This window comes from Dendropsophus ebraccatus, chromosome 4 (genome assembly GCF_027789765.1).
Source record: "Dendropsophus ebraccatus isolate aDenEbr1 chromosome 4, aDenEbr1.pat, whole genome shotgun sequence".
Lineage (NCBI taxonomy): Eukaryota > Metazoa > Chordata > Amphibia > Anura > Hylidae > Dendropsophus > Dendropsophus ebraccatus.
This window is the reverse complement of record NC_091457.1, coordinates 131,371,234-131,384,981: the sequence shown is the minus strand read 5'-3', so window position 1 is coordinate 131,384,981 and position 13,748 is coordinate 131,371,234. Positions and strand designations below refer to the sequence as shown.

At 44.5% G+C, this 13,748-nt stretch overlaps 1 protein-coding gene across 2 annotated transcripts in view; it reads right to left on the bottom strand.

Moving 5' to 3' along the window:
* The window catches only part of DCP1A (decapping mRNA 1A), a 54,639-nt gene that overhangs the window by 26,356 nt on the left and 14,535 nt on the right, over window positions 1–13,748 (bottom strand). For both annotated transcript variants that reach the window (XM_069968808.1, XM_069968809.1), the window contains exon 4: window positions 2,774–2,840. In XM_069968808.1, coding sequence (XP_069824909.1) covers window positions 2,774–2,840 — 67 coding nt within the window. The remainder of the gene's footprint in view (window positions 1–2,773; window positions 2,841–13,748) is intronic.

The window sequence follows — 13,748 nt, the reverse complement described above, 5'->3', positions numbered from 1 at the left end:
GAAATATCCTATTAGTGGAAGCAATCCTGAATGAATTATACATTTAGGACATTCCGTTTTGCTGGCAAGCTCAGTATCCTGGGCAGCTGGCAGATTCTGTACAGATTTCATGGTTTCCAAATCTTTTAAATGTTAGGACCAGATTCCTCTGTAGGCACCAAACATCGATTTCTGCCAACATAATGTAACATAACCATAATACAATTGAAAAAATAAAACTTAAAAAGGTCTATCCTCATAATGGTAGCTCTGTGGTTGTCCAACTGCTGAGTGCTGTGCCTCAAACAATGAAGGTTCCTTCAAATCAGCACATCAGTGGGGATGCCAGGAATTGGACCCCAGTGGCCGGATACTGCTGGCCTATCCTCAGGATATGTAATTAAAGGGGTATTCAGACATATAGATTTTTTTTCTTAACATGTGGCTGGAGCTACTATAAAAATAAAGGCATACTTACCTACTTGCATCCTCTGCAACTATTACACCATCCAGTGCCCTGTTGGTCAATATGCTTGCTCCTTCTGAGACGGACTTGCCTCTGCATTGGTGACTGGCTCAACCAGTGACTGGCTGCAGCAGTACCTAACTAATTCAGTGCAGTGCCATTACTGCTGACGCAACTCCGCCTCAACAGTAGGAAGCATAATGATGCTCAGGGACCAGATGACCTAGAGGGAGGTGGACCCAGGTAAGCGAGTATGCTTATGTTAAAAAAAAAATAATTGAAAACAACAAATATATTCTCAATCTGCGCCCTGTTATGTTCACTTCTTGATACATGCATGATTTTCAATATATAGCTATTCTGTAAATGTGGCTCTGTGCAGAGGGAGGATATCGCCCCAGGAGCACCTTAAAAATGCCTTGAAAACATGCCATGTTTTCCAGGCGGTCCTCGGTTGTTAAAAAAGATATAGAAGAAAGCTACACAACCCTGTTCATTGACAAAATATGTATAGAATCCATGTAACCATGTAAAACATATTCTTCTACACTTTGTACCAAGATTAATTAAAATCCCTAAAGCTTTGTAAAAACAACTTTGCATAGCAGTCTGTGAATCGTCCCGGCTATCTGGTGGCCTTGCTATGAATCAGCTTCTGGAGACGGATCAGTTTATTGAAGGAACAGATTTGTATCTGCTGTGCCATGTGCGCCATATAAATTATATATCATTGGGTACAAATAATTCAGCAGGCAGATTATTTATTTCTTCCACTTCAGATAAGAAAGAGGCGGCAAAGTTAATTGGTAAGAGCTGTAAAAGTCGGAAATCTGTTGTGCACCATCCATCATGGAGAAGCAAGCAGACCCTCTGAAGCCGAAACATGTATTGCAGAGCAGAAACTACCCTTCCAGATTATCAAAGTACAGTGGAATTACCAGGATTAATAGAGTTCCTGAATGGGAGGAGCAAGAGCATCTGGTGATGTGTACAGTAATTACTCCAAACGAGGGGGGCTGCTTCAGTGCCCAACCTGTGGTAAAGTTTATACTGTAGATGATCTTCCTCCACCATCACAGATGCTGAACAGAATGCTGTCTTAGGCTGGGTTCACACTCAGTTTTTCTCATCCGTAATTTGCAAAAAAACTGATGAAAAACTGATAAAAAAACGGATGCAACTGTGTTCATCTGTTTTGATCTGTTTTTTCATTGACTTCCAAAAACGGACACAAAAATGAGGTCGACCACGTTTATGTGTACGCTAAAAGACATTTTTTTATAATGGAAGTCAATGGAAAAACGGATCAAAACAGATAAACACAGTTGCATCCGTTTTTTTTCATCAGTTTTTTTATCCGTTTAAAAAACAACGGATTGCAAAAACGTAGTGTGAACCCAGCCTTACTTACACTGTTCTGATCCACCATTTTGGGACACCAAGCACAGACAAGTAGTCCTCAGACTCAGAATCTGTGTCTTTTAATCAGTTTACTTAAGCCTTGTTCATACGTCTGCAAAATTTGTGCGTAATTGTGGATCCAAAATTATGGACAGATTCAGGGCCCATAGGTTTCCAGGTGCCTATTTACACATCCGCAATTTTTCGTGGATTTGTGAGTAGGCTATGATCTGTGCCACATGCTAGTGTGGACACTCAACCGCAGCATAGATAACTACCTGTAGTCGTGGGTGAATTGCGGACCACTACGGATGTGTGAATGAGGCCTTATTACAGTAGTGTAGGGTGACAGAGCTCCTCTTTAGACATTCACTCAATAGGTAAACTTTGTAAAATAATTAGCTTTTATTTAGCAGGTTTTTAGAAGTGCAGAAGTGATATATACACCTGCAATAAATAGTAGGTTGTGGATCTCAATTTGTGTCCGTGGAGCAGAAAATGTGCACTGATCCAAATAGGAGCCATAGGGTACAAAAAAAACGTCAAGCGTGACTGTTCTCTGGGGATACTCTCTGTGTGATCATGCATGGCTTAGACCTTTGTCTCCTATATACAGCTGAATCCTCTGGGCACCATCTACCTTATCAAATATAAAATAGACCTTCAAAATAGAACATATCAGTAACTGTTATTTTACATGCTAAACACACAGCTCACACATCTATATGTTATACATCTATATAATATATGTAAACTATATTTAAAAAATCTGATTATTTTTATCCTGGACAGGTCTAGAAGACTGTATCTGCAATATTTCAATGAAGAAACGAGACGGAAACCTGTAGATTGCCTCCGTTCAGCAGCTATTAACAAGTCACTTGCGCAAGACCACCATGTCTCAGGAGACTCAACAATCGTACTCACTGGGTCATCAGCTTTGCAATCCTCTGGCAGTCATTCATGTCATAAAACCAGATACTGTAAATGGACACTGAAAGAGATAGAGACACATAAAAACATAAGATAAGCATGGCTATCATCCCTAATGTATCTTCTCCAACCGCACAAGATAACAGCCAGCCAGCCAGCCAGCAGCTGCTCATTCCCCAACAACACGCCATACCTTACACTTATTAGGATGTGGAGCAGGATTTTTTTTCTTTTTGAATGTCCATTTAACCCTTAAAATCCTGTACTGTTTAACAGGAAGATGAATGAATCCCGACACTCGCAGCGAGCGCCAGGATTTATTCATCTTTACTACTACGCATGCTTCGTGCACTGTACCACAGACTTACCTTGGAGAGCCGGTTGTTTGCCTCTTACCATGTTTACTGTAAATGCAGTCTTATTGCCCAAACTAATGGTGCGTTTACACAGACAGATTTATCTGACAGATTTTGGAAGCCAAAGCCAGGAATGGATTTGAGAAGAAGAAATCTTAGTCTTTCCTTTTTTTTTTTTTTTTTTTTAAACTCTGTTTATTAGAGTAAGATACAGCATAATAATAAAATGCGTACAAGATAGATAGGGTACAAGTGTCCATATCAAACACACAGAGGCATACGTGAATGCATAATAAACAGTGTAAACATACGGTCCAACATGGACCAACTTATTCCGTGTCCTAAAAACAAAAATTAGGTGGTTAGGCTCTTACAGCATGGTCGGATGTCGTAGTCCGCGGGGAGTTACACCATAATCCCCATACTTTTGTAAATTTACGTGGGCATTTCCTGTGGGTGAAAACAATTCTTTCATAGTCTACAATTCTATTAACCATGGAGATCCAGGTAGAGAGACGGGGAGGCCGTCTGTCAATCCATCGCAATGCGACGGCTTTTCGAGCCAAAAACAGAGTTTCTCGCATGCATATGCGAATATGATGTGGCCACACTTCCTCGTCCATGATGCCAAGAAGACACATAGAGGGGTCACGTGGTACCGGTGCTTGCACAACCTCAGATAGGAAGTCCACAACCTCCTCCCAAAAATCTACCAAGCGTGGGCAGGCCCACATCATATGCCAAAAATCCGCTGGCTGGTGTTGGCATTTAGGGCAAGTGGGTTCAGGTATTCTACCCATCCGAAACAGCCTGACAGGAGTCAGGTAACATTGATGTATGATATATAACTGGGTTAGTTTATTGTTAGCAGCCGGGGAGACATGTAAGTGTGATTCCAACATCTCTTCACATTGGTCATCAGTAAGTGAGGGAATAAGCGTACGCCAGACGGTGGTAGAAGGGAGCGGGTGATGTGTTGCTTTTGCCCTAATCAGATGGTCATACAATGTGGAGATCAAGCCCCCCGGTCCCTGAGATTTTATGACTCCGATGAGAGGGTAGGAGGAGATTGGGGGGTGTGATGGAGGAAACTGCGTGGTAAGTGCGTGGCGAAGCTGGAGAAACCTGAAGAATTGGGTGTGTGGAATGTCTTATCTATTCCTAAGATTGTCGAATGTAACTAAGACATTGTCCTCGTATACATCAGCCAGTGTGCGAACTCCCAGGTTGTCCCAAAACTGAAGGTCTGGTAGAGAAATAAGATGTGTAAAATTAGAATTAGACCATAAGCAGGCCTCTGCTGGGATGTCTGTATAATGTAATACCACCATAGCGGCCGCCCAAACCTTGCGAATTGTTCTATGAATGGGGAGATAAGTGCCTCTTGGTAGGACGTCAGCTGTGAGTAAGGACCATAGGGAGGGAAGAGGGACAGGGTCTAGTAACATTACCTCCGGGGACGTAGGGGGCTCAGGCCCAACCCACTGAGCCAAGTATTTGAGTTGTCCGGCTAAGTAATACAAGAAAATATTTGGCAAGGCCATGCCAGCCAAGCATTTGGGGCGCTGAAGTTTTGCCAACTGTAATTTGGAGCGAGAGGAGCCCCATATAAAGGAGATAAGTGCAGAGTCCAGAGCGGTAAAGAAAGCTTTTGGTAAAGGGACAAAGACATGTTGGAGCACATATAAACATTTAGGCAAGGTTACCATTTTGATCAAATTTATTCTTCCAACCACAGAGAGGGGGAGAGATCCCCAGATCCGGAATTTCTCACGGAAGAGAACCAGCAATGGATCCACATTCAATGGAATCGATTGTGCGGAATCCCTACAGATGTGTATGCCCAAGTACTTGAACGCCTCCACCACCCTCAAACCTTCCATAGTGGTATTTATCAGGGGAGCTCTATCAGGGTGTAGATATATAATAGCAGATTTCGTCCAATTAATGTTCAGACCAGAGTGGAGACCGAAGTTGTTTATAAGAGCTATGGCTCTAGGAAGAGATTGGTCAGGGGATGACAGGGTAAGCAATAGGTCGTCTGCATATAGGCTAACCCGTTCCTCGCTCAAGGAGTGTGGGATGCCCTGTATACTCACGTCACGTCTGAGAATGGCCGCGAGGGGTTCGATGGAAAGGATGAAAAGGAGAGGGGATAGTGGACACCCCTGCCGCGTCCCCCTACCTAGTGAGAATGCAGGTGATAAAAGGCCATTTAGGGAAATGGCCGCCCTGGGATGGTGGTATAGAATAGATATCCAGGTTATAAATATGGGGCCGAATCGGAACCGGCAGAGCACCTCCAGCAAAAATGGCCATTCAACTGAATCAAAGGCCTTGGCCGCGTCCAGCGAGACCAAGGCCCAATCCTCCCGACGAGCAACGCCCACCTGAGTAATAATTTGGGCTCGCCGCAGATTATCGGAGGTGCTCCTGCCCGGGACGAATCCTGACTGATTTACATGAATCATATGGGGGATAATTTTGTTAAGCCGAAGGGCTAGAACTTTGGTGAGTAGTTTATAGTCTGTATTCACCAGGGATATGGGACGGTAGGAGCCGCATTCCAGGGGGTCCTTATCTGGCTTGAGAATTAGTACTATATGGGCATCATAGCATGATTCGGGGAGATATCCCTGCTCTAGAGAGGCGTGTAATACTGTTAGGAGAGATGGTAGAAGGAGGTCTGAGTACTGGGCATACATCTCAATCGGAATAGCATCCGGACCTGAGGCCTTACCCCTCGCCGTGGCTTTCAGAGCCTCCTGCAGCTCCTCCAATGTAATAGGAGCATCCAACTGTGTCCTGGTCTCCTCCGTAAGCTCAGGGAGAGGAATATCTGCCAGAAAGGCCGCTATCTCTTCTGTAGAGGAAGTAAGGTGAGAAGAGTACAGATTAGTATAGAAGGAGGCAAATCTATCCAATATGTCTGAGCTTGAGGTGAGAAGGTCTCCCTGTGGAGACAGTATTTTCAAGATTGCCGGGGAGGCGGTATTTTGATGTATCAGTTGGGCCAAGAGGTTGCTTGACTGGTTCCCCATCTCAAAGTATTTTTGTGATATGAAGAACAATCTCCTCTTGGTTTTTTCATGGAGATGTGCCAAATATTCTCTGCCGGCCTGTAACCAAGACACTCTATTGACTTCAGTGGGTCGGGCAACGAATTCAGCCTCTGACTGTCTACAAAGGGTCGCAAGATCCTCCTCTCGCCTGTGTGTCTCTCGTTTAATATATGTAATAGAGGACTGAACACATCCTCTTAAGTAAGCTTTGAGGGAGTCCCAGAAAGCTGCGTGATTATCTTCCACCCTATTATCTGCTAGGAACATTTGTAGCTGATCTGGGATACGGTCATGTTCCTGTATAAGTGTAAGCCAGAAGGGGTGGATCTTGCGAGGACCTCTACCAGCCAGCCGGGGCAAGATGTTAAAATCCGCCAGTATGGGGGAATGATCGGATATGCCTCTAGGCAAGTGTGAGATAGACACCAGAACCGAGTTGGTCATCGGATTCCCAAAGATGTAATCTATTCGGGACAGGGAATCCCTCCCGGGAGTGAAACATGTGAATTCGTTAGTATTGGGGTGACGGTTGCGCCATAAATCCAACCAGCCGAGTTCATCAGTAAATAAACGGAATAGAGAAGGAGAGGATGAGGAGGGGGGTGTGGAGGGAGGAGGGTAGAACTTATCACAGCTGACGTCCCAGAGCATGTTAAAGTCTCCCATACAGAGCAAGAGAGACTGTGGATACCTGGCAGCAAATTGAGCAGCATCATGTAAGAGCTGCATAGAGGCATGTGGAGGGACATATACTGCTAGGATAACTATCGATTGTGATTCCAGCCAGGCCTGCACAAATATACCTCTACCCTCCGGGTCTCTAACCACCTGACCCACCTCCCACCTAACAGAGCGATGAACCAACAGAGATACCCCTCTGGAGTATGACGTGTGTGTTGAATGGGCCGCCCATTGGATCCAGGGTTTAGCAAGGAAGCGGGTAGTGGATGGGACCAAATGTGTCTCTTGCATGCATATAATCTGAGGGTTATGGTTACGTATATATGCAAAGGTAAGTGAGCGTTTGCGTGGTGAGCCTAATCCACGAACATTCATAGAAACTATACGAAAAGTCATAACAGCGTATTCACACTGGTGCAACAGGCACTGTTAACTACTAACTTATACTAAAGGGAAGAAAAAGAGGGGGGAAGAGAAGGGAAAGAAGGGGGGGAAAAAAGACACGCGTTATATGCGAGATACGTGCTTACACGGGGGAGTCTGTGAAACGGGTGGTAAATACACAGACTACAACAGAAGGGCTACGCAACCGTGCCCACCCCCATCAGGGCATGAATAATAAAGGCAGATTAAGCCCATAATAAGGCACTCAGGTTTAGTTCCCGACATATGAACAGTAAGACTTTCCGGACAAAAGGTCCGGCAATAATATATTGTACCAGAATCAGGCATTAACAGTACAAACTGTCATCAGCATAGCTGACAGCATAAACATGCAATTGCAAAAAGACATATACTTAGACCGGTATCATAGTCCAATGAACACTCAGCGCCGCAGCCAGAAGGTCTTAGAAGGAGGATGGCGATCAACGGCCCGGAGGAGCATCCTGTCTCTGCAGCCAGTCATCAGCTTCCCCCGGAGTGGAGAAGAAATGCGTTTTTTCATTATGAACAACACGCAGGCGAGCTGGAAACGCCATAGAATACGGTAGGTTATATTCCCGCAACTTGCGCTTAACCGCAGAGAAGGAGGCTCTCGTCTTCTGGAGTGCAGCTGAAAAATCCGGAAATATGAGGACCGTTGAGTTCTGGAATTCAATTTTGCCGCGTGCCCGTGTGGCGCGCAAGATGGCGTCTCGATCCCTGCTACTCAGCAATCTGGCCAAGAAAGGCCGCGGTGGGGCGCCCGGAGCTGGCGGCTTAGCCGGTACTCTATGAGCCCTTTCGATGGCGTAGGCCGCAGACAGATTAGCCGCTGGAAGCTGATCTCGGAGCCATCTTTCCATGAAAGCACATGGATCGTTCCCTTCGGCTCGCTCCGGTAAGCCCAGGATGCGAAGATTATTGCGACGTAATCTGTTTTCTAGATCGTCGGCTCTCTGCGCCCAGTCAGATGCTGCTTTCTCCAGGGTAGTGATTTTGGCAGGAAGAGGGTTAACATCGTCCTCAATTTGGGATATGCGCGTCTCAGTCTCTTTGACCCGGTCTCTTAGGTTGTGAAAATCTTGCCTGAGAAGCCCGACGTCCACCTTGACCTCTTCAATCTTTGTGGTAGCTGTATGTATAGCAGCGAGGAGCTGGGTAGAGACCTGGGATAGGGTCGGCTCCGTCCCCGGCCCCGTCACTTGCTCCCTTGCATCAGGTGGGTCGGCATCCTTAGAGCCGCGAGGCCCGTCGGCGCCATTTTGAGGAGTCTGCTTGAAGTAGTCTTTCATCTTTTCAGCGGCTGTGGACTGCCGGGATCGGCTCATTCTCACCCGTTTGCGTGCCAGGGGTGATCAGCAGTCAGACGAGCTGTAAGTGGGGCAAAATCCGCAGAGGTATCAGCAGGATAATAGGTGGGAGTGGGAATCAGCAACGGAGCTCCTCTCAGATGCGACCGTCCATGTTGGTAGCTTGGCCACGCCCCCCCCTTAGTCTTTCCTTTATGACATGTTCTCTGTTTATGGTCTGTTCCTGGTTTTGGCTTAAAAAATCTGTCAGATAAATCTGTCTGTGTAAACGCACCATAAGAAAACAACATTTCATTTTTGTACTCTAAGAACTTTGAGAAACATTGTTTTTTATGGGGGGGTGAATTCAATGCAATAAACCTCACAGTTATTCAGCACTAGAGATGAGCACACTTGCCAAACGATCAGGTGCGCAGGAACCCAAACTATCGCCATTTGAATCCCGCTGCCTGGTAAAGTTGGATCCAGCCCGAGGACTGCCTGGAAAACATGGTGCATCCATAGACAAAGCCAAGCTTTTGGCAAATTTGGTCATCTCTATTTAGCACCTAATTTTGTGTGAGTGTATACACAGTGGTACCTCTGTTCTTGAACTTAAGTTAAGGAAGGCAGTTTGAGAAACGAGCAGCATTTTCCCATAGGAAATAATGTAAATGTGTTTAATTTGTTTCATCACCCACCAATAATAAATTACAAATACTCATTTTTTATGGTATGTTCACACAAGCAGAATCCCACCGGTCTCAGTGTACCATAGCCTGTCTATGGGAGAGTGTGCGCTTCCCCGTTGCCGCTGCTCTTCGCTCAAAGAAGTGACATGTCACTTCTTTGAGCAGAGAGCGGCGGCTTTGGAGGAGGAGCGCGCACTCTCCCATAGACGGGCTATAGAACACTGAGACAGGCGGGATTCCGCGGTGGAAAGCTCCACAGGGGAATTCTGCCTGTTTTACTTAGTGTGAACATACCCTTACACTGAAAAGTGCCCAGTACAATCACTACAGTACAGAACAGCACTATACTGTACAGTGCGTTATACAAAAGAAATGTTCAACAAAACCAACAATTATAGTCCAATTCTGGGGGTCTAACTGTTGGGTTTTCCTGCAATCCTGAAATAAGGGACACAAGTCTCCAGTTGCAATGGAGCAGCCTTCATTTATTCTCTATAAAGCTACAAAAACAGGGTACAGCACTCGGCTGTTTCCGTGGCTCCCATAGAGAATAAATGGTGTGGACGCGTATGATTAGTCGCTCCATTCTCACCAGAGACTTGGGTTACATATGGCAAAACCACTTAAACTGAAAATGCAGTTATATGATGCATAAGATATTGAGTAAGGGGGCATTCACAGCATGTCTGTACAATAGGGCAAAGATTTAAACAGTTTTGGAGATCCCAGCATCATTATGGAAGATGATTCCAGGAACTCCGAACTCTGTTCTGTAGCATATCATCCAAAATAAGGGACCGAGCACGGAACGTGTGAACACTACCTAAAGTGCTTTTACCAATGCAAACACTTATACCCTATACCCAGGGGATTACAATACAAAGCTATGGTTGGCGCTCCCAGAAAACAAATGGCACACTGGTCAAATATGTGCACTGCTGCCGATTCTTGAGGTCATAGATGGCCCCTCTGCAGTCAGACACTTATCCCCTTATCCACATTTCTATGATTGTAACACCATAAGCAGGAACAGGACCACTGCATTTTTATATATATATATATATATATATATATATATATATATATATATATATATATATATATATATATATATATATATATATATTATATATATTTTTTTTTAAATAATTTGTTACTGCAAGAGCTAATCCAATTCTAACACAACCTCTCAGGAAAAGTGGTCAGCTAAAATAATCCGTCCAGATATAACTGCTCAGTGCTGGTAAACCCAGAAAACAACAAAGGGTTGATGTCTTTTATCAAAATTGCCAACCCTGCCCATGGGTTTTAGGTGTATCACGGCACTGCCCCATTCTACTGAATAGGGTGGAGTTGCACAACTGCATGTGGTCCATAACTAAGTGTAGCTCTGCTTCTGGCATAATGTAGTTTCCCTTTCTTAATCTCAAACAAACTTTTTGGGGCTGGGCCCACATTCATGTATAATCAATACAAGGTGGGGGTACAAGGTTTTCTATGTTTACGCCACACAACACCTGTACAGAATCTAGATTCAAGACGTTGAAGATGTTGTAAAAAGTGAGGCTGAGCAGTCCTTGCAAGTGTTATCCCTCTGACAGGGGAATTACATCTCTAAACAAGCATCAGACATTGCAAACCTCAACAATTCACCTTACGTGTCAAGATGTTCCTTTGCGGTCACACAAAGCCCTTAGCCCTGGCTCAGATGCAATGTCCAGACCCAGAACCCAAATCCCACTTCTCCAGGCTCACAGCCATCCAAACAAAGCCTTGGCAAGCTTTCCAAACTTTATACATTACTGCAGGGGTTTCGACAAGGAAACTCTTTATCCAAATATATTAAGTTACTATAATAGGAGAGCAGGAGATGGCCAGGACAACCTCATGTCGCTGTTATGTGACCGCTTCCTAAATCACATTTTCCCCTATAAACACAGTAAAAAGTGTGGAGCTTTTATTTAACCCTTTACTGGCCATCTTTTTTCATTTTAGTTTTCCCCTCCTTGCCATCCAAGAGCCATAATTTTTATATTTTTCATTGGAGAAATGTGTATTTTTATTGGATGTGAAGGCCAACGGAAGGGCTGGGACGCAATGGACGCTATAAAAGGTGAACCGAGTGGGGTTTTTTTATATTTTTTTTACACCAACACCAGCAAAAATGGTTACACCGAAATACCCTTTTAAACCAAGTCCTTTTAATTCAGACAAAAGTAGGACAAGTCCTTGTATGGACCGCAATTGCAGAACAATTAGTACACAATTTTTTGTGGACGTTACGGATGTTACATCTGCAAAATTTGCACTACAGACAATTTTTTTTCTGAAGATTGGAGACAAAGACTGCGGACATGATATAAAGTCCTAAAAAAAATTACCAAATGTGTGAATAAGGCCTAAAGCCTCCACCATTCAGAGAAAACTTTCCACAAGATTTTGGAGTTTGGGGGTCACACACAGATTACGTGCACAGTCCATATATATATATATATATATATATATTTCAGTGGTGTGTTAAACATCAGACTGTCGGAATTCATTTATTTTGATGCCTGGAGCTTCAAAACACTTGAAATCTCAGCGCTTCTGTACTGACATGGCAGTACAGTAGTGCGAATATTTAACTATTTAGGAGCTCCCTGGTATCATAATGAATTAGCTCTGATAGTCCACTCTGTAACACATCGCCTGTACACATGGACTGTACACAGAATCTGTGAATGACTACTATGTCTGTGGGGATTTTTTGCCCATTCATCCAGAAGGGCATTTGTGAGGTCAGACACTGATGCTGGGGGAGGGGACCTGGTTCACAATCTCCACTCTTCTTCATCTCACAGGTTTGCAATGTGGTTGAAGTCAGGGCTCTGCGTGGGCCACACCAGCCTCCTCCTCCATGCCTTTATGGACCTTGTTTTGTGCACTGTTACACAGTTACAGAACAGAAAAGGGCTCAATGCAAATATTTGTAAAGGCAGAATGCACTGGTAGGGGCTAAATTATAATATATTTATATGTGTAAATGGAACTGAGTAAAATACCTGCATTCAAGGATTAGGTGGTGTATCCCTATAGCGTATATAGATATCTATCCATATTGTTGGTTGGGATAAACACTAGTCACTATTAACACAGGATGACTAGTAAACTAGGGGATGAAACCAAGGAAACTGCACAATTACTGTACAATACACTTTCATTACAGACGTCTTCATCTTCCATAAGATGCATTTCAGACGCCTGTTAAAGGTTTCCTTATGTGGATAATTACCGTACAAAGTGTCCATTCAGCTGGCGGTACGCAGCCAAGAGCTCCGCAGCCCGGACTGCTGAAAAGGGAGAAAGGAAGCTGAAGAAGGCAGCATGATGGCTTAATGGGCAGCGAGGTAACACATGCCAGGAGCTGACTAGCTAAGCCCAGAACTAGATCCCCAATTGTCATTTGTCTGCCAACATTGGAGGGCTCCTTCTGTGCTGCTGGCAAGGAGTCAGAGAAATTCCAGCAGAAGCATGGGATGTCATAGATTTTACAGCAACAATGCAAACACACAAGATGCTGCCATATGAGACACCCATGCACAACCTATACAATTTATTCTGGCACGTTATCCAGACACATCCACATGTTAAATGAGCAGCTATGTAAACAAATAGAGGGGAGCGGTGTCTGCCTGCAATTCTGTACTGTCAATGAACATATACAATGAATGTATAAATGATAGGATTACTCTTACAGGTAATTCGAGTCACAGAAAATTCATCTTCCAGGTATAGAAAACAAATGAAAACTTCAGGACCTCCTCTGCAACCGCAAAGAATTATCAAGAGCCCCATGCTTGCCTTAATGTACAATAACACCTTCAAAGGCTGCCGGTGCCTATATACCTTCAAAGGCTGCCGGTGCCTATATACCTTCAAAGGCTGCCGGGGCCTATATACCTTCAAAGGCTGCCGGTGCCTATATACCTTCAAAGGCTGCCGGTGCCTATACACCTTCAAAGGCTGCCGGTGCCTATACACCTTCAAAGGCTGCCGGTGCCTATACACCTTCAAAGGCTGCCGGTGCCTATACACCTTCAAAGGCTGCCGGTGCCTATACACCTTCAAAGGCTGCCGGTGCCTATACACCTTCAAAGGCTGCCGGTGCCTATACACCTTCAAAGGCTGCCGGTGCCTATACACCTTCAAAGGCTGCCGGTGCCTATACACCTTCAAAGGCTGCCGGTGCCTATACACCTTCAAAGGCTGACGGTGCCTATACACCTTCAAAGGCTGACGGGACTTATATACCTTCAAAGGCTGACGGGACTTATATAAGTCCCGTCAGCCTTTGAAGGTATATAAGTCCCGTCAGCCTTTGAAGGTATATAAGTCCCGTCAGCCTTTGAAGGTATATAAGTCCCGTCAGCCTTTGAAGGTATATAAGTCCCGTCAGCCTTTGAAGGTATATAAGTCCCGTCAGC